The sequence below is a fragment of the Ambystoma mexicanum genome, chromosome 2q (genome assembly GCF_040938575.1).
Source record: "Ambystoma mexicanum isolate Mex_15411 chromosome 2q, UKY_AmexF1_1, whole genome shotgun sequence".
NCBI classification, from domain to species: domain Eukaryota; kingdom Metazoa; phylum Chordata; class Amphibia; order Caudata; family Ambystomatidae; genus Ambystoma; species Ambystoma mexicanum.
In genome coordinates, this window is record NC_090924.1 from 332,927,198 (window position 1) to 332,954,350 (window position 27,153).

The 27,153-nt window shown below is 46.0% G+C and overlaps 1 protein-coding gene across 1 annotated transcript in view; it reads left to right on the forward strand.

Moving 5' to 3' along the window:
• Nucleotides 1-5,846: 5,846 nt before the first annotated feature.
• RAB26 (RAB26, member RAS oncogene family) overlaps nt 5,847-27,153 on the forward strand; it is a 1,605,669-nt gene continuing 1,584,362 nt past the window's right edge. The window contains exon 1 of the mRNA XM_069647333.1: nt 5,847-6,467. Within this exon, the coding sequence (XP_069503434.1) occupies nt 6,270-6,467 (198 nt within the window). The 5' untranslated portion in view covers nt 5,847-6,269. The remainder of the gene's footprint in view (nt 6,468-27,153) is intronic.

Sequence of the window (27,153 nt, forward strand, 5' to 3'; positions counted from 1 at the left end):
CACAAGTCTGCCCTACACTTATTGAAAAGCGCTCCATCATGAGCTGTATTCTGTGCCATGACACTAGAATAACCTGCTCGTGTCCAAATGTCATCAGCCCTTTCCCCAGAAAGGGCTGCTAGGAGACCCTTAATGTACCCTATGGCTAGAGTATTTCCTCCTGTCATTTCTTGTAGTTCACAAATCCATTTTCACATGTCTGCCATTAAGCTGGGAAGTTTACATCTTAAATTGTCCTTGTCCATTTGGGGCCAAGGGATATACTGTGGTCTGGCCCCTCCTTTCTCCAACAGGGGGAACTGCGAAAACCCAATTCCAAACTCGGCTCCCATTGTCTCTTATCCATAGCAGGGGCAATGATTCTGCATCGCCTTCTTCCTGGAAATGACCATAATCTGCTCTCGTATGGTGGCGATTCTCCTCTCTCACTATATGCTTGTCCTTTAGGGAGCTCGGGATATGCTGTAGGATCTGGCAACCTATTCTTTAGTTGTTCCAGATCAGACCATCTCACTTCCTTGTCTAACAGCGAACATCCCTCAGGACCACATGCGTCTTCTCCCTCCTCCTCACAAAAGGTTTCCCTTTCTTCGTCTGACATAGCTAGTCCCCAATTGATATGATATGATATGGCATTTGTAATGTGCATATACACAAGTGTTTCAAGGGGCGACGAGGCGGGGGGGGGACAAGGGGAGACAGATAACGATCCTACTAGGCCAGGTGTCATTCAGATCGCGCAAGTGCAAGGGTAGAGGGGAATGGGAAAAGTGCAAGGGGAAGGGGAGAGGGGAAAATGCAGTACATGGTTAGTAGAATACAAGATAAATAATAGGGCCAGTTGGTGGCAAGTGCAAGGTAAGTGCCGGGAGAAGGGGCTGTAGGAAACAGAGACAGTCCCGTAGTGCAGGTAGGCAGTGCAGAGAAGAGTGGCTGGGTCAAGGACCGAGATCGGTGAGTGGCCCAGTTGCAGATTCAGTGCAGGTTCAGTGATTTTAGCAGGGGAGAGGGGGAGAGAAAGCGGAGGCAAAGAGGAAGGTTTTGAGGTGCTTCTGGAACCGGAGATGGTTCTCCTCAAGTTTCAGGGAGGCAGGAAGGCTGTTTCAGAGGGAGGCCCCTGCTGCGGAGAGAGATCTGCCGCCAACTTGTTGCTTGGAGAAGCGACTGACCCTGAGGGAGTTAGAGGCGGATGAGCGAAGAGCTCGAGAAAGAAGATATTTAGGAAGAGAGAGTTGAAGGTATTTTGGCCCAAGGCCCCAGAAGGCCTTGTGGACAATGCAGAGGGTTTTGAACTTAATCCTCGCAGCCACTGGGAGCCAGTGCAGAGATTTCAGTCCTGGAGAGATACGGTCCCTGGGTTTGAGACCAAGGACAAGTCTCGCAGTCCTGTTCTGGATGAGTTGCAAAGGGTGGAGAGTAGAGGCAGGACGATTTAGATAGAGGCTGTTACAGTAGTCCAGCTTCGAGAAAACTGGCTCTCTCGAAGCTGGTTCTCTCGAATTAGTATACCTCCCCTCCCTTTCATCTCTGTTCAAAGTCAGCCTGTCTAATGACAAGGCTCTATGTTCGAGACTAAACAGGCTTCCTTCTTTGCTTCGCGACTGAGCATTTATAGATTGATCTTCCTTTCCCCTGTTTCCCGATTCACCTTTTGTCCTCATCTCCTGATAAACTTTATTGATCCTGTCTCTGATGCTTCCTATCTCAAAACTCTCATCTAGGTTTGCCCTAGATGGTCCTGGCATTGCCTCCTTTAATAGAGCAAACTCCCCTAGGTTTATTCCAAGTGGTTCTGCTGTTGCTCTCTTTGGCAGGAGAAACTTGTCTATATAGCTCCATGATATCGCTGGACATGGTTCCAATAGCACCTTTCGAATATGCTCAATGTCACTTTCCCTTTGTCTCTTTTTTCATTCCATTTCTTTGTCTAATTCTCTTCATTTCTCTGCTTCCCATCAAACTCTTTCCTCTAGTCTTTTCTCCTTACTTATTTCGCTTGCCCTTCGCTCTTCTTCTTCCCTTCGTCTCCATATCCTTTTATCTCTTAATTTCTATTCTTCCTCTTCTCCTTCTTTCTAGCCTATCCTGTTCTTCAAGTGAGTGCTCTCTGCCTATTGTTGTACTTTCTTTGTTCCTCCGCCCTTTCTTCCATTCTTTGCTGTTCTTCCTGATACATTTGTTCGCAGCACTGTCTATTCTTTCTTTTATTCTCATCTTCCCTCAACCTTCTTTCTCATTTTCTGTCTTTTTTTATCTTGTTCGGCTTGGTCTTTCCCTCGCCTGACTTCATCAATGCTTTTCACATCAAATTTAAGCAGTAGCTGTCCACCCATCCATTTGTTCTGTACGAGTGTTATCTCATCAGCTTTATCCTTTTCTCCTTTCCATCTTTTAATCTCTCGTTCTATATCAGTGGTCACGTTTGATTGTTCATTTTTCTCCTCCTTGTTTTGTAAGGCCTTAAAGATTTCTTCCTTTCTCTCACTTTCTTCTGAACTGTCACCACTGCTATATGCACGTGGCTCATATATCGGATTACTATACCCTGTTGTTGCCTTCAGTTCTCTCAATGGATATAGTTCTATACCTTCCGTACTATCGCTGTTTACTTCCGACAGAGTAGGGGGAGCAGAAGCCTCAACACCCTTCTCCTTGTTCTTGTTAAGTATCCAATCCTCAGGCGGCGGATCCTCTCGCTTGTCCTGATACATTTTTCAGAGCTCTAAAATTGCTAACCTTTTCTGTAACTTCTTTCCTGTGAACGCTGAGTGCAAGTATGTGGTCATGTGGTGTAATACTGCTTTTGACAGTGATCCCCCTTGTGGCCACGGCATGAACATCTTATCTCCAGTGCCCTTTACCCCATCTGCACTGTACTGTTTGATCTTGGGCATGTGTTTTGGCAAGGTTTTGCACATGTGCAGCAGTGGTGTGACTTCTCCCATTTTAACAAGTCTCAATTGACTGTCTATACATACCAGCGTTTACACACAATACATTTCAGAAAAACAACAAATATGAGCGTGCTCCACACTTTCCGCTCAAGCCTTTACTTCTCAATGATTTCAATCTACCCTGCGGTCTGCGCCAACAATGACCCAAGATAGATAACATCTTTTTACCTCTATTCAACACAGCCTATCCTTGCTGTTTCTCCCAACACTTCTTTAAAACCTAAAATTCACAGACAAACTTAGTCGACTTTCACATGCATGTCATGACACCTCTTTTCACTTAGCCTCTAAAACACTCGGATGGAGTTTCAATTGTCTTCTCTCACAGACCTGCCTGTGTGCCGCCTATTATTATCTACTTGGATTTTAAGACAATACCTTCCACGCCGCTTGAGCGAGGACCCCCAGGCTTTCTGAAGCTATACGTCTCATTTTAACTCTTTATCATATATCTTTGACGTTCTTCATCACACACTAAAACAACCCCCGTTACCTTATATTACCACAATCCCATCCCCAGAGTTTGCCACTCTTCTTAGCCTACTCACCATTCGTGTTTCAGCTTTAGGCCCTCTGTATCGTCTCCCCCCTTCAATCCGGCCACTGTTGCCTTCAGTCCACTCAGCCGCTGTGGAAACCAGGAGGGATTTCGTCAAAGTGGGGCATGTCCCATCTGTATCTTCTTTACTTGCAAGCTTGACTATTTCAGCCGCTCTCTGCAGGAAACTTTGTGTCCTTCCAGCTACATGGCCGATAGTATCGGATTATCCGAAAATCTTGAGTCTACTAAATCGACAGATCTTTAGCTAACCATCCGACCCGCTACCACTTGAACCTGTAGGCAATCTAAGACGAGGTGGCACTCTTATAGGATGGATGTGGATGCAGAAGTTACTCAAACATCAATAAAAAGATCGACTCAGGAAGTTGGCAAAAGGTACGCTGTTTTATTAACAATTCTCTAAAACAGGGAGTATAACGGACATCAACTGACGTCTCATGGCAAGATCTCAAGGAATTACATAAGAAAACAAGCTTTTATGGTAAAACGTTGTCATCACTGACGTGGCAAACTGTAAAACCTAAACTGGATTGTGGTTGTATAATGGGAAACATCTACATGTACTTTCTATGAGGTTTGGGGTTGTGATTGGGTCTCTATTGTCAGGTGGGCAACTAAGCCCTCCTCTAGTGCAAGTCATCCTCATTGTCATCAAATACACAAGGATTTGTTGGTTCACAAACTATAGGGCTCTTTGATACGTGGCCCTCTATACTTGGTTGGCACGCTTGTACCCTTCTGGAATATTCCACTTGCTAGCAGCACGCAAGCTTGTACCACAGATGTTGGTGGGTTGGGCTTGACCATGGCTTCCCACCCAATTAGCCCAACATCTATCATCACTCTTACTTTCTGTCATTCAGTTAGCCTTTTCAACATGGCCTTGCAAGCCTTACAACTCCAGGGAATAAAAAGGGAGTGTGAGCATGCTCTCATCTTCTTGTGTCAAGGTCGTCTGCCCAAGTCTATTTCCATCTAGGTCACGTGACTGGAGACCACGTTTTGAGCTTCTTCTCAGTATTAATGGTTTTAAAACTAATAAAACGTGGCACTCACTGGACCTCATTACAAATTTGGCGGTAGCCTTGACACCATTCATCTTCCTTCATTATCTTCTTTGCTTCTTTGGGTATTTTATTCAAACAACCGTCATATTGTTTAGAATGTAGGTATGGCTTCTTTAATGGATACCTTACTGTCCAGATTTTCTTAGGTGTCGGTATATTAATAGGTGCTGTCATGCTGATAGGAACTGGGCAGAGCCCATGTGCTACTCATTGTTGAGTCAATTGTTCTTCATACATCACATACTTTGGTGTGAACTCAATAGGCACTGGGAGGGGGGCAACTGGAGTGGGGACGATACTCGACACTTCCTCTTCAACTGCTATATAATAACATATCCTTATCATTTGGTCATGGACGTTTGCTTGCATTCACAGTAATTTGGTAATATGGGCCAATACACACTCATATTAACGCTACATATGGTGATCCATTCCTGTATGAAATGTACTTCACATTGCAGTGATATCGTAATCATATTTTTTGTCGTGTACTTAGGAACAATGCTATATGATGCCAGCTCGCGTTTTGTCAAGGGGTGAAAGGTTGTGTGCCACCGCTTCCCGTGATGTCATTTCGGGGTGGGGTCCAATGACATTACTTCTTGTGATGTCATTGGAGGTCAAGGGCCGTGTGATGTCACTTCTACTACCGCTGGCCTTTTGGTGAAATGGCATCCCTGGGATTCTCCCTTACCTCTACTTTCTCCTGTCATTCACTACCTCACGCGCCTCTTATTCTTTCACTACCAATGTTTATCTTATGCATTCCTCCCCGTGCTCTCCACTACTCCGCTGCTATTCATTGATTCACGCACTACATACCAAACATTGACAACATCACATGTTTATACACAAGTCCAATACAGCAAATGAGGTACCCAATTCCTCGGAAGACTGGTCTTGCTGGCCCTGCTAGGATTAAATGCTACGCCTTGCATTCTGAAACAATGTTGGCAAGGGCTTAACTTGCTGAGCTATCTTGGTGGCGTCTGGTTATTATGCATTTACTCACACAGCCCCTTTGCTCGTACTTGACACACTCGCTTTCCAACCCCTCTCATTTTTACTCACTGCCTCACACCCTAGAGCAGTCGTTCCAGCTAGAGGGTGTGTGTTCCTTTCCACACAGTTGCCCTAAACAGACATTGCACCTGAAGCATCTGGTATCTGTTGTCTGCTGTAAATTTGCATAACCCCTCCCTTGCCCGCCACCCATTGGCTGCCGGGTGACGCCGTTGACATTATCTAAGCTAGCGGAGTGGCTGGTGCCCTGCCTGTCACATGCCTCGCTGCTGCCGCTTACCCTGAGAGTAAAGGGGTCCGGGAGAGGTGGCAGGAGGCGGTAGCTGTCAGTGCTCTGTGAACAGTAAAGCCCATAGCAGCTTGTGTAAATCCAGAGCGGAGATATCGCTCAGCATAACCCCAGGCGGGCAGCAGCACGGGATCCACACAGGTGTCCTGCCCAAGCTGACACCGAGGCCGGACCCGGTACACCGGTCTGCGGCGGAGGATGGTGCGCTGGTACTCTCCGCCTCGTAGAGCCTAGCCCGGTGCAGCGGCCGCAGGGGAGAGAGACGGGATCGGGAGCCGGGCGCAGGGGCGCCCGTGAGCGGACGGATCCTGCCAGCAGCGGAGGCAGGAGCGGGGCGGGCAGGGGGAGGCTCCAGGAGCCGGCTGCCCGCGCTCATGTCCCGCAAAAAGAGCCAGAGGGGCAAAGGTGGCTCGGGGTCGCCGGCCTCCCCCTGCAGCGTCCCGCACAAGGAGAATGGCAGAGCCGGGAGCGGCAAGGGCGGCAGCCCCGGCTCCGAGGGCACCAACGGAGTGGTGATGCCCGGGAGACCCTCCCTCAGCAACAGCGGGGAGTTCTACGACATCGCCTTTAAGGTGAGTGCGGCAGGTAGCTCCTTTCTCGCGGGGCATTATTCGTCCAGTAATGCCCACTTCACACCTGCTATTATCCTCCGTGCGGAATTCTGCCACGTGCCGTTATTCGCCAATTATTTACCGTTTAGAAGGGCCTTTCCCCCTAATGTCCACGTGCTGCTATTCTTACTATTGTGGCATTCGTTCATTCATTCATTCATTCATTCGTTCGTTCGTTCGTTCGTTCGTTCACAAGAACGGTCCACTCGCACACGGCTCTTCCTTCCTCTCACTGGTGGCTCGCTTGGGTGTGCTTTATTCGCCCAATAGCCCTCCCTCTTATACTGCCTCGTATTTCCCTAGCAACGCCTCTTCCATTTGGGGTTCTTAATATGTTAATGCCTCCTTCAAACCGAGCCCGGTGTACAGCCTCTCACTCTGCCCCTTCCCAGGACCCCGGCGCAACCTCTCGCAGAGGCACGCCCCCTGCAAAGCTTACTTCCTGACACTACACTGAGGTATCCCCCCAGGAATGGCCCTGCAGTGACATCTCTCCTACGAGCTAACCCCCCCTCCCTTCCGCCCCCCTAGCCCGTGGAGCCTGCACCCCCCCCACCCGCCCCTTGTAATTAGTTTGCAGGAAACTGTCCAGGTGTCTCTCCGGGTCCTGCTCTCCTCAGCATCCCCTTCTCCAGGCGAGGCCTTCGCCCCACTGAGTCTCCATTCTTCCCAGAGCGCCGGGGTCTATATTTCTGGACCCGTTCTCATCATCGTGCCCGACTCTGTGGTGCCAGGGGCCATCCCCGGAGGGACCACACGAGAGCCGAAATTTGGGAGATGAAACTTGTCGCCTGCAGGCTGGGGGTGCGTGTGCGGGAGCAGTGCTGTGTCCCAGGAGATGCAGGCGGTGGGTGGGTGCTGTCTCCCGCTGGCAAAGGACTGCGAGCCGGATATCGCATCCCCAGTGCATAGTGGCGAGGGCCACTGCGCAACAGAGTGGGTGCCACATTCGTAGGGCTGACGAGTGCGACCCTTGACCTGTTGCCAGACGTTAGTCGAACTTTCGCTGACACGCGTTTGCACTCTCGTATAGAGGTTTTCCGCCGTTTCCCCCTGGTGCTGGAATAGTGGTTAAACTCCCTGGGTTCTGGTAGTAGTACCCAGGGTGCTGGGATCGTGGGTATTCATGGTGGGCACAGTGGAGCCGATTTATGAATTTCCCGCGGCCCAAACACAGGAAGTGACATCACTGGCAGTTATATGACCGTAAATTTGCATGTAGTCGCCAACTTGGTGCAACGACACGCAGTGGGGGTGGGGTCGCGCGCAGCGCAGAACGGTGGAAACATTGGCTAGCATGTACTGCATATACTAAAGTCAACTAAGAAGGAGATTTAAGCCTTCGAATTGCATTCCAGTAGACCATCACTGCCCGACTCCACCCCTCGATAATCATCCAGGTTGTAGTAGCCCTCCCTCAAAAGGCAGAGCAACACAACTAGGATGGGAGAATGAAATGCTTGCTGCACAGAAGGTACAGCTGCAAGGTGGAGTACCACCACCACCACCAAAAAAAAGTTCCCAATCAAGGGAAACGAGAAGTAAATACGTTTCTCGATTAAAAACTACCAAGCAAGACGTGTGTGGTGCCATAAAACATCAACAAATCAAACTTAGAATAGTGCTGCTGTAGATTGGCCAGCCAGGAGAACAGGTGAACTGTTTTCAATGCAGCACCTTCCCCAGGCTAAATGTATTTTTATGGACAACAGTTCGTTGGATAAATTCATCTGCAATGGCCTCAACATCCAGATGGGGAGTTTCATCTTTGTGTCCATGTAGCAAAGCAACAGCATTTAATCTAGCTTGGCCCATTGTAGCTCTCAGGTAGGTTTTGATGCGCCGAATGCATTGCATTGGCTACCTTCAAAATTCATCGAAATGCAATACATTGGCTACCATTAAACAATCATCTAATTGCTATGCATTGGCTACCCTCAAAATTCATTTACATACAATAGATTGGCTACCCTAAAGAAATCAACTGAACGAAATACATTGGCTACCCTCAAACAATCATCTAAATGCAATGCATTGGGTACCTTCAAAATTCATCTAAATGCAATACTTTGGCTACCCTCACAAATTCATTTAAATGTAATGAATTGGCTACCTTCACAAATTTGTTTAAAAGCAATGCATTGGCTACCCTCAAAATTGATCTAAATGCAATGCATTCCCTTCCCTAAAGAAATAATCTAAACAAAATACATTGGCTACCCTAAACATTAATCTAAATGCAATCCATGTGCTGCCCTCAAAAATTCATCTGAATGACATGGCTACCCTGAAACCTGCGCTTACTGATTTATGCAACCACTCTCTTGCTACTGGGTCTTCCCCTCTTCCCTCAAGCACTCTCTTGTGTGCACCTCCTGAAAAAGCCTTTCTGCCGACCCCTCATGTCCGTCTAACTACCATTCCATCTCTATCACTCCCTTTCTTGGGAATCTTCTGGAGAAGCTGGTTCTCTGCCAATTGGCCAGCACACTGAGCTTGTTGGTTGCCTAAATGACCATTAATCTGGACTCCGAGCATCCAGAGGTATGGAAAATGCTTTTCAGAAACACCTGCGAAGAACTGCTGACATCTCTTGTCACTAACTGTCCCTCTGTCCTCATTCTACTCGATCTTTCCTCTGCATTTGATATGGTCAACCACTTCATCCTCATAAAACGGCTCCATGATACCTTTGGTATCTCAGAGTGGGCACTGGATTGGCTGACCATCCCTCCCAGGTTATCCTGGGCTCTTTCTCCTCTCCTACCTCCATTCTCCACCTGTGGTGTCCCCCAGGGCTCCAACCTCTCACCCTGGCTCTTTAACGTCTATCTTTCTCTGCTTGCACACCTTATCACCACTTTATCCCCTCACTTCCAGTGTTATGCAGATGACACCAAACTCTTCTTCAAAACTTCCTTCTGATGCTCGCCCCACTTCCTCTACCATTCCTAACTGTCTATCTGCCATACAGTCCTGGTGTGCTTCCAACTATCTCTGCCTCAATGGCATCAAGACTGAGATCCTTCCTATTGGGACTCACACTTCCTCTTTCTTCACTTCATTCTGGCCACCCTGTTTGAGCCCCACCCCTCCTCCTGCATATGAAACCAGAAACCTTGGAGTCACCTTACACTCCTCTCTCTCTTTCCTGCCTCTTATCTTGGACTTTGCCAGGGAGGCCCACTTCCAACTCCACCTCCTCAGAGGTATCCTTCCTTTCCTCACTTTTCCTCAGAAGAGGAATGTTTCTAGAGCTCTGGTACTCTCAAGGTTGGACTGATGCAACAGCCTCTTCCTTAGTCTACCCTCTTCCTCTCTCTGTCCCATCCAGCTTGTCCAGAATAGGGCTGGAAGACTTATTCTTGGCCTAAAACCCAGGGACCATATCTTTCCAGTCCTAAAATCTCTCCACTGGCTCCCGGTTGCTGCAAGGATCAAATTCAAATCCCTCTGCATCTTCCATAAGGCTGTCTGGGGCTGAGGTCCAATCTATCTAGAACTTGCACTCACTAAATAGTTTCCTTCCAGACCCTTAGATCCTCCTGCTGTAACTGTGTAACAGGCACTTCTCTAAGCAGCGAGTGGGTGCAGATCTCTCTCCTCGGCTGGCTCCCTCCTCTGGAACAGCCTCCCCTTCCTCTCTGTCTTGAGCCGGATCTCCTCAAATTCCGGAAGCTCCAAAAGACTTTCCTCTTCACCTCGTCCTCCCCCTCTTACTCCTGTGCTAATAGCCCACAGTCGCTGAGATTAGTGGCTTGGGACCTTATGTGCCCTTCTGGGTCCCGGCCTTTCCGCTATTCGCCCTGAGCCTTCCGCCCCATCCCAGCACTTGCCTTCGGGCACACACTGGCTTGTGTTCTCACAGGTCAGCACTCATTATTGGCAGGTGATCACTCTCTAACAAGTGATCTCTGCCAGTCACTTACTGCTGCACTCAACTCACCCCCTGGCGCTTCCCTCTGTGGAATTCCTAGCACTTCCCCCCCCTTCCCTCTCCCTGCTCTCATGCCTACACTTGCACATTCTGAATGCGCCAATGCCTGGTAGGACTGCCCCTTTCCTGCTCATCAGTCTGTTCTATGCCTTTGCTCCCATGTTCCCTCCCCTTTGCCCTGTGGGTGCTTTGAAACACACATTACTGATTTTGAAGTGCCTTACAAATGCACAATAAATACATAAACACAATAAATAAATATCTGTTGCTCAGGGGACTTGCCCATCAATAGTTCCAGGTCTGGCATGAACATGCCACGAATCCCTGCATATTGACTGCTCTAAACATTGGCCCCTTGGTGCAGAGCTTGGCAGAAGGGAGCCATGACTTCTTGCATAATTAGAGGCAAAGCCCCAGATTCTGCTGGGCCTGGATTCGTCTAATCGAAACCCAGTGCAAGAAGCTGCCACTTACAGCCCAGAGGTTACCCTACACCTCTCTCCCTTCACATGGCATGGGCTGGGATCACCAATGGCGAGTCTACCACCACTCTTCAGCTGGGGATGTCTGGCATAAATGTGGGAAATCCGGAGGACTAGCTTGACTCAGGGAGGCAGGATGGCAGGGAGTTTGCCAAGCATGCCCAGAACTGCTGGCCTGCCACCCTTGACCTTGCCAGCTGGTTTCTCTGGTGGTGCTGGTGGTGCTGCAGGGAACCTGACCAGACTAGCTATGTGCATCCCTTGGTGGGTTGCACTTTTACTTGGTTGTGTCTTCTGTTTGGGGGGGTGCGGGTTGGGAGGGGTGATTGTAGGAAGTGTCACTTTACATTGGGATATATAGGTCTTGGGTCAAGGTTACCCATAACTACACAATGCCTGACTTCATGACCCCCGACCTCCCACACACACACTATTCTAGGTCACTAATCCTCGCGAGGTGAGATGCATTTTTAAAAGATATAAGAGTCACAGTCCCAACAGTTGGCATGCCAGAGGAAAAGACAAATGCTGGCGCTGACTCTGCACTGCCGAATAAAATCAAATGAATTATTTCGAAAATACAGATTCTAGCAGACTGGCGGGACAGGCGTGAGGCATTTTGAAAATGGCAAATGAAAAAATAAAAAAAAATAACTTCCCTGCTGTTTTCCGACGAAAGTGCTGCTCTCTGTTTCGCTGGCTGGAATAGTGTCTGCTGCTCCTGCCGCTCCTGCCTTAAACATGGGCGAACCGGAAGCAAAACACAGAAGCTTCCGGTAGCCCCTAAGCCCTCCCCTCCAGGACCATACACCAATGTGAGTCCTAGAGGGAAGGGCTTAATTGGACATTTTCACGCTTTTACCCGGCCGGAGAGAAGTGATGCAGTATCGATGGAAAGGGCCATCGATACTGCATCACTTCTCTCCGGCCCGGGGGGTCTCAGCCCCGACTTGATTTTGTCAGGGGGTGTCCGGGCCCCGGAGCCCCCCGTACTTGGTGCCCCTGGGTGGGCACCATGTGCGCACCCCGCGTGCTGAGATAGTTGGTGAGGGCAGACGTCCCTCCTTGGTCTGGAAGTTGATGGAGTTGGTTTTAACAGATCCACGTGGTGGTCAAATATGCAGGATGTCATAGATGTAGTGCTGTTGGGATGCAGGTGGTCCTCAGAGATGCAGGATGTCATAGATGTAGTGCAGGTGGGATGCGGGTGGTCCCCAGAGATGCAGGAAGTCATAGATGTAGTGTAGGTGGGATGCATGTGGTCCTCAGTGGTGCAGGAAGCCATAGATGTGGTGCAGGTGGGATGCTGGTGGTCCTCAGAGATGCAGGAAGCCATAGATGTAGTGCAGGTGGGAGGCGGGTGGTCTTCAGAGATGCAGGAAGTCATAGATGGAGTGCAGGTGGAATGCATGTGGTCCTCAGTGGTGCAGGAAGCCATAGATGTAGTGCAGGTGGGATGCGGGTTGTCCCCAGAGATGCAGGAAGTCATAGATGTGGAGCAAATGGGATGCTGGTGGTCCTCGGAGATGCAGAATGTCATAAATGTAGTGCAGGTGGGACACAGGTGGTCCTCAGGGATGCAGGAAGCCATAGATGTAGTGCAGGTGGGATGCAGGTGGTCCTCTCAGATGGTCAAAGTGATAGATGTAGGTAGTGCAGGTGGGATGCGGGTGGTCCTCTTAGATGCTCAAAATCATCGATGTAGTGCAGGTGGGATGTGGGTGGTCCTCAGAGATGCATGAAGTCATAGATGTAGTGCAGGTGGGATGCGGGTGGTCCTCAGAGATGCAGGATGTCATAGATGTGGTGCAGGTGGGATGTGGGTGGTCCTCAGGGATGCAGGGAGCCAAAGATGTAGTGCAGGTGGGATGTGTATGGTCCTCAGGGAGCCATAGATGTATGGTATGCAGGTGGTCCTCAGGGATGCAGGAAGCCATAGATGTAGTGCAGGTGGGATGCGGGTGGTCCTCTTAGATGGTCAAGGTGATAGATGTAGTGCAGGTGGGATGCGGGTGGTCCTCTTAGATGCTCAAAGTCATAGATGTAGTGCAGGTGGGATGTGGGTGGTCCTCAGAGATGCATGAAGTCATAGATGTAGTGCAGGTGGGATGTGGGTGGTCCTCAGAGATGCAGGAAGTCATAGATGTAGTGGAGGTCAGATGTGGGTGGTCCTCAGAGATGCAGGAAGTCATAGATCTAGTGCAGGTGGGATGCGTATGGCCCCAGGGATGCAGGGAGCTATAGATGCATGGGATGTAGGTGGTCCTCAGGGATGCAGGAAGCCATAGATGTAGTGCAGATGGGATGCGGGTGGTCTTCTTAGATTCTTGAAGTCATAGATGTAGTGCAGCTGGGATGTGGGTGGTCCTCATGTATGCAGGAAGTCATAGATGTAGTGCAGCTGGCATGTGGGTGGTCTTCATGGATGCAAGAAGTCATAGATGTAGTGTAGGTGAGATGCGGGTGGTCCTCAGGGATGCAGGAAGTCATAGCTGTAGTGCTGGTGAGATGTAGGTGGTCCTCAGTGGTGCAGGTTGTCCTTGTGGTTAGTGAGGCCGGTTATCCATAGGGGTTCAGGGATGTATGTCACCTTCAGGAGGTCATGGATGCCATTGGTTTTTAGGGGTATGGGATGCCGACTGTCTCCAGGAAGCCATGTGGGTCACAGGAGACAGTGTTGCAGGTATTCCCCAGATTCAGGGAGTGCAGGTCTCTTGAAAGATGCATGGACCACTTGCAATGAGGGCAGTCCTGAGGGATGAAGCAGATCCACAGGTGTGAGGGTGGCAGCGGTCCTCAGATGCAGGGTTCCTCTGGGGTCGTAGATGCCGTACATAACGTCTCTGTGGTTTAGGGATGTAGTGAGTCCTTGCGGGGAGATCAGGGGTTAAGGATGCTGGTGGTCCAGGGTTCAAGGGTGCAGGTGGCACACCGTTATTGAAATGGTCTCCAGAGATTTGGGTTTCCGTAATATGCTGTTTGGCTGCATCAGTGCTAGGAGGGGTGCCGGTAGTCCCCAGGGATGAGATGCTGTCTCCATTAGGTCAAGGGACGACGGATCTAGGACCATTATCACAAATCGAATCAATGATATATGCTCTTTCTGATGGTGGAAGCTCTCACTTTCAAGGTGCGATATGCCCCAATCCCCTGCCTAGTTATTCTCCATGTTTTAAATGTAGTGCTTTGCATGTCTGTCTGCCTTCTCCTTCCTCTCTGTTTTCGGTGTCTCTCTGCGGTTGGAAACTGCCCATCGCTGACTTCCGTGTTCCTCGCAGCCCATTGCTCCTGCTTCTCTTGCTTGCAATCTCTCGGCACCTCTCTGCCCCAGCCTCAACCCTTTTGAATCCCGGATATATTTCCCTTCTTATCCCCTTCTCCCTTTTCAGTTCCTTAAATCCAATCCCATCTTCCACTCGCAATCTCCTTCCCTTTTTCTTCCACCCTTCCTCTCTCTATGATGCTATTTTCACACACTCTCTCTCCCCTCCCACTCCCCCTCTTTCCCTCTCCTATTCCTCCCTTTCCCCCTCGTCTCCCTCTCTTTCCCCCTCTTAACCTCTCCTTCTCCTCCTCTCGCTCTCTCACCATCCTTCTCTCTCTCCATCTACCCCCCTCATTCTCTCTCCTTCTCTTCCTCCCGCTTCTCCTCTTTCTCTCATTTCCCATCCTCTCCCCTTCTCTCTCTCTCTCTCTCTCTCTCTCTCTCTCTCATTTATTCAGATTTGTAGAGCGCACGTCAGCCCGGGGGCATTGTGGCGCTTGTTACAGACAATATCTTAGTTACATAGGATACGATCTCTCTCTCTCTCTCTCTCTCTCTCTCTCTCTCTCTCTCTCTCTCTCTCTCTCTCTCTCTCTCTCTCTCTCCTTCTCTCTCTCACTCCCCCCCCTCAATACCCTTCTCATTCTCTCTCTCTGTATATCCCTACACAGTGCTTATCCTCCCCAAATCTATCTTTCTCACACTTTACCCTGTATTTCATCATCCACTTTTTCATACTTTCCCAGCCTCTACACTTCCTTTTCACCCTCTTTCTCCTCTTCACCCCATGTTTCCATTTATTCCTATCATTACCTTTGACACCTGCTTCTTCTCCCTGTAGCATACCTTTGCAGCCTTTTAGGAGTACCTGCTGTTTCTTTATATAGAAAAAACAATTTATTCCCTTTTGTCCAAAATGTTCTTTCTCAACTTTTCCAGTCACCAACATCTCCCCTACCATCCGCCATCTTCCCCTCCCTTGAGTTGCTTGTTAGAATGTGATTGGAAGCACACCGGGAGAACCAGAGAGCAGCAGCAGCTATATCCAATCACCTCCTCCCTTCCTTCCTTGAAGGAAGCAGGCTGCCCGCTTTTCACCATATCAAGTCATTGAGAGCGGCCACCTCTGGATATCCTACAGCCATTGGGGACCATTCCGAGTATGGCGGTAGGGGGTTAACGGCACCGGTAAGGATGCCAGTGCCGTTAACCCCAGACCGCCGCATTCCAAGGTCCCTTAGCGGGTCCCACTAGGGCCGGCTGGTTTTACCAGCCGCCCTTAGCGGGACCCGTTAAGGGACCATGGAGCTAATAACGGGCCCGCAATTTGCGGGCCCGTTATTAGCTCCTTCCCCCTTCCCATTGAGCCTATGGGGGCTCAAATGGGAATGGGGAATGGTTTTCGAAACTACCCGGACCCGGACCCGAGTTTGGAGGCAGCCATGGTGCAATTAGCACCATGGCTGCCTCCAAACTCGGAATGACCCCCATTGTCTTAGAGTTCAGATTCCCTTTCTGATTATGGAAGACTGCAGTACAATTTCTTGATAACAATAAAAGTTCCAGGATACTTTTTTTTCAGCAAGTAGCAAGCTTGTAGAATACATTTAAGGTAATACCAAATTCTAGAAACATTTCATAATTTTATGAGAGCATCAAGAGCCACTCTCTCCTATTGAAAGAAGCTCAGGAATCCTTTTCTGTTAATAAAGAGCTACAGATTTCATATTTAATATTAACATTCCTGGAGATTTGATTGGAATGCGACGGGTAATGATTGTAATTGGCATACATCAGTTTATCATTTTAAGAGAAACCTTTTAATATGCTACCAAAAAACCTTTTTAAATTTCCTAATCTAAAATGAAGAGGCCAATTCCTGAGATTTCGTTTCAAGTTATATCCCACCCACAAGGTTCTTGGTGCCCCGGTTGTGAATTGAAGAAAATATCAAAATTGTAGATTTTGTAAATGTTCAGATACACTTGAAACCCTGAAGTATTTTGGTAAATTGTCCCGGACTTGTGGATTGGAGACAACTTAGCTTAGAAAATGTCATAAAGCATTGTAGAATTTTATCTCCAGAAGACCGGTGGACAAAACCTTTAAATGGAGAGCAACTGTCTTTAATGCTAGCTACGATCAGATTTTTAAATGAAATATTTTGCGATTAATTAAAATTAAATATAATTCTTAAAACTACATATGAATTGAATACTACATTTTTCATTTAAAATGGTTGGTTATGGTTTTATGTGTTATTGATGTTTTAACTGAATTGAAGATTTCTTTTCTTTCTTTTTCTGATGAAATTTGAATGTGATTTTATTTGTTAAGTGAAAGATTTGTTTTTCAAATCAAACATAATAAAAAAGAACACACAAAACAATGAACATTTTCCGGTACCCCTACCTATTTTAAATGGATGCTTCTGCATATATATGTAATATTGAAAGAGCCCCTCAATTACCTCTGTGGTCTTAACTTATGTTACAAAAAACCTCATTGGACATTAACATAGACCCTAGAATAGTTTCATGATATATATTGACAAGGTTCAAGAAGGATAACATTGTAACATTGACAAAATAAATAAACTAAACTAAACTAAAGGCTTAATACTTGCCTGAAAAAACAGATGTGACTGAATTGCTTCATGATTTTTATAAACTTCCCAGATTCCATACCTAATATTATCACATGGAAATTGTTGTTGACCTCCCTTAAACCAATCAGAATGTTTGAAATACAGTCAGTCAATACCTACTCGTATTGACTACATCCCTGACATTCTGACTTCAGAAGCAGCCAGGGAAACAACAGAAAGCATGTGTCTGCATTCAGCAAGACTTAGTTCAATAGGACATTCCAACCAAACAACACACCAAAGTGAAAGCTAAATTGTGATACGCTTCCACTTTTTTGAAGAAAACCTGATCACTTTAAAATTGTACCCAATGCATACTCCTTCAGAAACTATACTAGTTCAACCAAGTTTGCAAATAAAATGCTTACCTTATAAAGACAAGGTTTTTTAAATATTCAAAAATAAAAACATATTGCATTTAATAACCTGTTTTGTGTGCTTTACTCATTGTTGAGCCTACATGTTTTACTTCACCACCACAACTCCAAAATGTTTATAGCAATTAGCCACATGTGCGAATAGCCTTATAGACGTAGAAAGTCGTCGTTATTGCTTGGAATAATGACCTTTCACCAACTTATAGCCCTTGGCTGTGCCTTGAGCCACAACTTGCTAGCGAGTCATTAATTTGCGATAACGACTCCTCCCTTGGTCTATAAGGCTATATTAACATTTGCATTAGATCCTCTCCTTGATATTAAGATGTGCTTTATAACCTTTCCTTAATATTATTAGATGTACCAGAATACATTTCTAATATTTACATATGCACCAGAAATTCATCCATATATTACCAGATACTACAGAAACTCTTCTGTATATTAAGAGAGGGTCTAGAATTCTACTCTCATGTTGATGGTTGCTCAAGAAACCCTCAGTGATATCAGAAGAGAGAATCATTTTGTCATATTAATAAAAACTCTGGAATCCCTTTCTGGGATTAAGAGTCTTCAGAATTCAGTCTTTATATCAACAAAGGGTTCAAATCACTTGGTGAACAGAGGCTCCGGAATTCTTGCCCTATGGGATTTACAGTTCCCGCCTCCTGACATTCCGATGGCACCAGGATATCAGAGGGCAGAAACGGTGTTACAAGGTCGACGGCAACCCGCCGGTAGCACTGGCAGGTTACCGCCAACCTCATAATGAGGCCCATAGAGATTTTTATATTCATGTGCTTACTTTACAAATATATACATATCTATGAATATATTTTTTGTGAAAAGGATCCACCGTTACTGCTCTTGACGGACTCTCTGCACTCAATCCACCTGCTTGAGATCCCAAAATATTGGAAGAAAAGTCTGGCTCCATACTTTTCCACTTGTAGCCTTCACATTTTGGGATACTCTTCTTGTTGTCTTCCAAACCAAACCAAGACTACTGAGCATCGGTACAAAACGTAACATTCATCTTTTTAAGTCTCTATGGGCCTCATTATAAGATTGGCGGTAGCCTTGCTGGTAAAACCGGCAGGCTGCCGCCAAACTTCCAAAAAATTTCTGGCACCCGCAAATGGGCAATAACTGGGTAATTACGGCCCTGCCAGACCCGGTAATTGCCCATTCGCGGGCGCCGGAACGGAATGCTCCACATAGGAATCAAAGGGAATTGGGAGGTCGGATGCAACGGCACCATTCAGAATGGTGCCGGTGCATCCGACATGCTGTGCTCGCGGGTGCCCCTCAGCCTGCCAGGTCAGACTTGGCGGGCAGAAAGGCACCCGCAAGCACAACTCGTAGTTTGCCGGTCCGGGAACTACAGTACCAGCAAGCTTACCGGTACAGTAGTTCCCAGACCAGCAAACTTGTAATGAGGCCCTGTGTTTATTTCCTGGGCTTTGGAATGAACGTTATTGTTGTGCCTATGTTTTTCGACAGCACCAAGATGCCCTAGTACTAAACATGTGCGCTGAAAACACTCATAACATAACAAAGCTACGTATCCTGCCCCACCAACATTATTAGTACCATAAGTAGTAGTGATAATATTTATATCTATCTATCTATCTATCTATCTATCTATCTATCTATCTATCTATCTATCTATCTATCTATCTATCTATCTATCTATCTATCTATGTTCTTGTGTTGCACTACTAACCCTAAGGCCTCAGGGCACACACAGGAGAGGGGAAAAACAGACAACAGAAACATAAAATTCAAGAAAGACATGATAGGAGGGCAATAATCATCCTACAAGCCAGCAAGAAGGAAGAACTATGTGATGTTACACATAGGTGGCAATGTAGGAATGAATATCAGTAACATAAGGAGAGGGAGAATTACCCATGACCTATATCAAACAAGAAAGTGTTTAGTTGTTTCTTAAAAACAGCTAATGAACTACTGTCAGCCAGATATTTTGGCATGGAGTTCCATAGGGCAGGAACCCAGGAGTTGAAACCAGCTCCTCCAAATCTCTTCAGAATAGACAGGGGTTCGACCAAAGAAATATTACAATTCGATCGTAATAAACGACCAATGGGTTTCTTTTTTATCCTAGCAATAAGATATGACGGGGCCTTGCCACGCAAGCTTACTAGTAGTAGTGATAGCATGGCTACCAACAGAAGTACCACTACTACCAGCAGTTGTAAAAAATACCAGTAGCAGCAATGTTGCTGATGCTACTAGTTCTAGTACTTTTAGTGGCAATAGAATTGCTACCAGTACTACTACCATTGGGTGCAGTAGAAATTCTAGCCTAAATAAAGTAGCAGCACTATTAGTAGCAGTCGCATACATTCTACCAACAGTACTACTACTACTATTGGTTGTATTAATACTACTAAAATAACAGGTTCTTAGACGCTTGAAAGTATTGGCACTACTACTTTTAGCAGTATTACTATTACCAATACTGGCTACTACAAGAAGATATATTAGCACTACTACCTGTACTACTGCAACTGGTACTACACAAGTACTACCTGCCAGGAATAGTCATAGTAATTATACCACCAGTAGTACTTCTGATGTTTAGTAGTAGTGCTACCTATGGTGCTAGAAGTAGTACTAATACTGATACTACTGCTCATAGTAGTAATAGCAGTACTAATAGTAACCCTACTATGACCAAGATTCCTGGCAGCACTACTACTACTATTACTACTTGTACTAGTAGTATAATCTCAGTAGTAATACTATTAGCTAGCAATGCTTTTGTTCCTAAAGTACTACTAATACAGCTAATATGAGTAAACCACCTACTGACATTGGTGTTAGTGATAATAATATCAGTAGAGCCACCTGTATTTATTCTTGTACTTCTACAACTGTTGGTTTGGTTGGATTAGTCAATAAGTAAATTTGGTATAAATTAAAAGAGAAGCCACCAATGTATTTTGCCGTGTGTTAATTTAATGGATATACAGACTGCGCTTACTCTCCTCCTCTTATGTCATTTCCTGTGTAAGGACTTAGAAGCAACACACGCCATGGAAGACAACAACAAAAAGAAAAATGCTTACAGAAATGTGGAAAATTAAAATAGACTGTAACATGGATTTGACTGGAAAATAGCAGACTACAAAAGATTAACAGGCTAACATATTTTGGGGTAAAAACTGTAAGACCCTGTTAAGGCTGGCCCAAAAGTCCCAAGTATGCTAGAGAAAATGGAATCAATCCAAACCAGACTCAATGACGAAATGGACAAAGTGCACGGCAAAACCCAGCTTTATTATCATCCAAATAAAAAAAAAAGGGACAGCATGCACACATTTAAGTCTTGCGGCTCTCGGAGAGCAAACACAAAACAGTTGTTAAAGTATTAAGAAAGTGTCATCACTAACATCATAACCTAATCACAGTTACAGAAACCTACAGGATCAGGGATTGGTTAATAGGTATACTTAAATATAGATCAGATAGGGGTTAAACATTTAATTGGACTAGAACTATCTGATGGCTCTACCTGATGCCACCTTTATTTTGATAAAGGTAAAATACATCATCTGTTTGTTAAGGCGTTGTTTGGCATATGATTTGGCCCGGTACTACAGATTTTGATAGGTTTGCATTATGCAAACCAACCTTGTACACTTGACAGATCGTCACGATATGAGCCAGATGGGGTTAACGGGGAGAGAGCCCCATGGGCTGTCCTTTGTTCGTTTGGCTAAGATACCATCCCTCATCCTCAGGCCATGAGACCGGGCAATCACTTTATACTTGACCTTGCAAGGTGGCATATGTCTGTGTGTACGTTTAGGGAGTCTTGCAGGTGTCCTATCTTATTCAGGTTCTTAATAAATAGCCAGTGTTCTCCATTTATAGGTTACGTGTTAGAGGACTGAACCAGAGGAATGGGTCCTTTAAGACGAGTTAACAATATCTGAGATGGATGGGGATGCAGATCTTACTCAAACATCAATAATCAGACAGACTCAAGAAGTTGACAAAAATCAAAGCTGTTTTAATAACAATTCTTTAAAACAGGGAGTACAACGGGCATCAATGGACACGCACAGCTCGCTCAACAAGTTCTCGAAAACATATAATAAAAAACATTCTTTTATACAACAAATTCATCATAAGTGAACCTACTAGGGGTTGTAGTTGGTCAATGGGGAACATATACATATACTTTCTATGGGATACAGGGACGTGATTGGGTCTCTAAGATCAGTTGGACAATTAAGCCCATCCCAAGTGCAAGTCATCTTCTGTGTCAGACTAATACACAACATACTATTGCTTTCTCAAACTATAGGGCTCCTTAATACGTGGCCCTCTATTATTGTCTGGCACGCTTACACCCTTCTGGAATATTTCACTTGCTAGCAGCATGCAAGCTGGTACCCCAGGTGCTGGGGGGGTCAGCCTGGTATTGCCTCCCCACCCAATTAGCCCAACATCCATCATCACTCCTGCAGTCTGCCATTCAATTAGTTATTTGAACTCGGCCTTGCAGAGGCTCACTGTGCCTGAGAATGAAGGGGAGTGTGGCATGGCCTTATCTTCTGGTCTCAGTGTAGCTCGCCCCAAAGTCTATTTTCATCTGACCATGTGACTGGAGAGCACGTTTGTTTTTCGCTCTTCCTTGTATTTAATACTATTAAATGAAGAAATCTTGGCACCCTCAGTGGTTTTCATTATACCTCAAACAGGAACCCAGCTTACATCCCACATTATTGTATGCTCTCGAGTACATAACAAGGATCTCGGCAGCCGCGACTCTTGACACTGGGTTAGGCAAGCCTTTCTCGAATCTTCCTTTGCCGTCAGCTATTCTTATTCTGCTGCGCCACACTTCCAGCCCTTTTCATTTACGGGGTCCAAGTTTGCTAAAATGCATTGTGGAACTTCCAGATTATATATATATATATATATATATATATATATATATATATATATATATATATATATATATACACACACACACACACATTGGCACATCACCTGCAATCTACTCACTACGTAGCCAGCCTTATGATTGCTTCGTCTACTTGCGTTGCTGCATCTGTACATTTGTAAAATGGTTTTGCATTTTCTTCAGTGCTTCTCTGCACATGCAATCTTCATTTCGCTCCCGAAATGTTGCTCACTTCGCTACTTCGTCATCAGGTTCTATAAGGTCTCTATTCTTTCTTCATTCGCATCTATTCTGGCTGCGTCACGTCTGCTTCATGTGACATCAGCAATCCTCTTTCATTCATTTTCATACTTCTTCCGGAATTTCCTTCAGAAGACCATATTTTCTCTGCGGATACATATAGAGTTTTCTCAATGGATACTTTGTTTCAAGAACTTTGCGATATAGATGCCATTATCAGCTTTGCGCCTGTCCCAATTTCCAGTTGCCAACGTATAGGCAGAATACGGACGGAACTTCCGTTAGAGGTACTTGGCTCCTCCTCTAAAGGCCCATGAATGAGATGGAATTAGCTCCTATTTATTAGGTTTTTAGCTAATTTTAATATGTGTGTCATGTTTACTGTTTCCACCAGGGAAACTCTCGAGTTATTGTTTACGGAGTTTGTTGGCTTGCTATTTTACTACACCTAGTAAATAAAGACTGGTTGTATTTCGTTCAAACCTTTAATTAATTGAGGAGTATCCTGCTTGCGTCTTGGGAATTGCTATCTTGTGCCTTCATTCTGCTGTTCCCATCCTCCCTGTCTCATTCTAACCTTGGCAGTAATTACCAGCTAATGTACGAGCTCTGCACAGCTCTGTATTTCTGTGGATTTAGCCTTTCGAGTTCTCTCAAAGTTGAGGCCTTCGTCTATTTAAAAGCATGCTGCCGCATCCATTTTAAAGAAGATGGCTGCCCTATTACACTCTGGTTTCTGTTAGTGAGCTATACTTGTGTGCCGTTTGTGTTGCATTCAGCTTATACATTGGTTCTGTTAGTGTTCTTCATGTCTTGTGGATGCCATGTTAATATTCTTCATGTATAAATGCTTTTTTGACCTAGTGTACCTGTTCTTCATGTGGAGTGCTGCATATTTGCCTTGTGTCTACTGCTTGCCCTTGTTACTGGTTCAATGTAAACTAGACTTATTTTCCCATCTTCAGCTTAGATTGCCTCTATGCCTTCCTGTACCTGCCTGTGATAAGCATGGTATGGTTGTTTTAGTGAGTAACGTTTCTCGCCTATGCAATATTGGATCAAGGGCAGAGTATAAGCTATGGATGTCGTATAAATCTGCCTCCTAACAACCCCCTTTGCAGAGGTCGCAGAAAATATAACTCCAGTGATCCTTTTATGCTATTCAGATGCTTCGGAAGCCTTTCCTTATCATTAACAGAGGATCCAGAATCCACTCCAGGAACTATTAGGAGCTCCAGAATTCAGATCTGATAGAATATTGGAAATCTTTTATGATAGTAGTATTTCAAGCTTTTTAAAATATGATCATTCTTCTGTTTTTCTATTTTCTTTATTTTATGTTATGCCGTGAATCACAGTTTAGATTTGCGTGACTGTCTCTTGATGTTCTTTTTAGCGTTATTCCAAAGAAAATCAATTCTGGGCTTATGACTGTTTCAGTGCTGGTTTGCGTACTCACACTGCCGCGATCTGAGGAAAACCTACTTGTCCCCTGGGGAGTTGCTGTTCTTCATTAGATGAAACGTAGGCTTCTCGTGTGATTTATCTTTTCATCATTTCAAGCAGAAAATACCTGCACAACTTACATGTTGGAGAGAGGTGTTACGTAAAATTGTTTGGGACCAGGCATCTCTGCTTGTGTCATAGCTCATTGAAATATTTTGGAGTGTGGCATCTTTATGGCTTGTATGCTTGGCATTTTGCTCCTGTGTGATGATAGTGATTATGACGAAGGGCCACTTAGATGTGCAAAAAAGTCTTAGACACGCGACGTCCTCTTGTTAGTGCTCCACTTCCATCTTCAGTCCTTAGACCGCAGGATCATCCCTCTGGTAGCACATGTCTTAGAAGGGTGCTGGTCTCAGATGAAATGGACACTGCTGGTTCCAGCTTCACATTGGTGACACAAATCTTCTTTCAAGTGAGCTCTCACACACAAAAACTAATTTTAATGCCCCCGGCCTCCATAGCCAACCTCCACCATAGGGAAGACAGATCCTGTGCTCTCAGTCTTGGTCTATGGAGCTGTTTTTCACATTAAATGTGTGACCATGTAAGCTCGCGCATGCACCGTGTTGCTCCTTGTCAGCTTGCACACATCATCTAGACATGGGGGGTCTTCAAGCTGTGGCTCTTTAGTGTTTTGAACTGCAATTCACAGGGTCTCTCATGATGGCTAGAGCTGATGGGGATTGTAGTCCAAAACTTCTGAAAAGCCAAAGGTTGCAGACCGCCAATCTCAATTTAGACCGGAGGAGTTGCCCGCTCCGGTTAGATATATCTCACAGGCTTAGGGTTCACCTCTGAAATGACCGCCTTAGTGCAATGGTTACAGTCTCTGGCTTGGACTGCTGAGCCATACCTCAGGTTACGGGCTCTGATACAGAGTGATTGTTGACTCTACAGATCCCCTGGAGAGCAGGACTCACTCTTGGAGATACAGTTGCCTTATACATGCACCTGGAAAAGGGAGCATCTATTGTGTAGGTGTCATAGACTGAATCCCTACATTTTGGATGTTTCAAACTGTCATGATCCATATGTTCTTCACAGATTTCAGAGAGCTTACACAGCAGCCTTACCCATTAAACAGTGCAGAATGTGTGTGCCGAAATCTTGTCAGATATCTGATTGTATAGTCTATTTGTACCTATGTAATGAAGATATGTTATTGTACAGTTTATCTTTGCCTGTGTAACTAAGAAATCTTCATCATCCTGTAATGCACCCAGATACCTACGGGTGAGGTGCACATTAGAAATACATAAACCAAACCAATACTGGAACCTCAACTATCCTCTGTTTTAATCAGATAGTACAACTTTTGTCCTAAAAAAAGTGTACATGATTTTAAGTGATTTTCTTTTGTAATTGGCGGTGCTCTTAAGATTTTCACAGATTTTACAGATGCATTAGTCATCCCCTAGAATTTTATTGGGGCTACATCACATCCCACACTTTCTCAAAGCTGATTCAGAAGCTCTGATTGGGTGTCTCTCTGTGTGCAGCTGAATCGATCCTTAGGATTTACACAGAATCTGCGAAGGCTGAAGCCCCATTTCTTGGGAGATACATGCGTTATCCCTATTTAGAGTCAATTACCGTATGGTCTGAGCAAATCGTCCATCCGATGTACCGGACAGCTTATCTGTCCGATTTCACAGATGCCAGACATATCCAATTTGAGTGATCCTTACGAGTTTCCAAAAAGTTCCCAATGTTTTAGACCAGGGGTCTGCAACCTGTGGCTCTCCAGATGCATTGGACTACTACTCCCATGGTCCTTTACAATTGATTCTGCTGGGTCAGGTGATGGGCGTGACCAGCCCCTGGCTAGGGAGGACTGAAGCCCCCCCACATTGAGGCAGAAGGCAGCACTGTGTTGTAGAGGCCTGCCCAGGGATCCGATAACAAAGGATGTAAGAGCAGCAGCCTGTATATGTCTCACCTGGGAGTGCTGTGCATTAACTCCTCTTTACTCACATTAACAAAGCCGCAGCAGCAAAGGTAGCAAGGCAGGGGACACAAGCCTGGCCAGGCAATATCCATACACCCACTGTGCTGAAGCCAGAGGCTCCCGGGAGGATAGCTCAGCGGTAACGTGTTCGCCTTGGAAGCAAGACAACATGAAGCAACGCAGGTTCGATCCCCGGGTCCGCACATAGAAACCTCTGGGTATTTAAGCGTGTAATAAATACGCAACTAAGACAATACGCAATAAAAAAAAACAATTTTTATAACAGCTCCTCGATGCCCATGGGCTGTGTGAGCGCTTTAAAAATGGAAATAAATAAAAATTAACTGCTGGACTCTGCTTTTAGATGGGCCAAGCCTGCAGTGATTGGCAAAGCTTTGTGAAACGGAATAGTCATTGGGCCTCATTACACGGAAGGCGGTAGTGCCATGGTTCATGCCGGTAATATACCGGCACCGCCTTGGTGGAAAGGGGAATTACCGCCCCATTCCAAGGTTGGCGGGGCGGTAATTCCCCCTTCCACCATTGCCCTTCCCCATTCCCATTTTTGCCCCATAGGGCTCTATGGGAATAGGGAAGGCGCTAATTATGGTACCGCAAATTGCGGTACCGTAATTAGCTCCACTGGTCCCTTTGCGGGTTGGTTTTTAACGCAGGCGTTAAATTCCCCAACCCGCAAAGGGACCTCGTAGTAAGGCGGTAAGGATTTACCGGTACCGGTAAAATACCGGTACCGGTAAACCCTTACCGCCTACCGTGTAATGAGGCCCATTGAATTGGGATGTAAGATGCATCTATTGGACCAAAGGAAGGTGTAATATCAATCCAGCCTCCTGGGCTCAAGGGGAGGAGGCAGAGCAGCAGCGCAATGGGTGTAATGGCCTCACTCACTAGCAGCTTTCATAAAAGTCAGCCAGCCCCAGCCACCTAACTTTGAGTCAGGCTCCGCCCCTGGGTAGGGTCGAAGGTATTTGTAGTCCAAAACATCTGGAGAGCCACAGGCTGGAGATAACTGCTTTGCAGTACCCACCACCATCTCTTCATGAGTGGTTATGTCTATTCCTCTGACCCCGATATTGCATCAGGTGTGGTAGGCCGCATGGCTGTGGCACGTCCAGCAGAGCAGAGGCCACTTGCAATCTAAACGGATCATGTGGGCCACAGGGCTATGCTTCCAGCTTCCGTGCTGGGCCTGAAACGCTTTAAAGCCGCAGAATCTTAAAGTGCAACGCGCCCGCGTAGCCCAGTCCATTCCCCAGCCTCTTAACGCACCTTTCTGTCA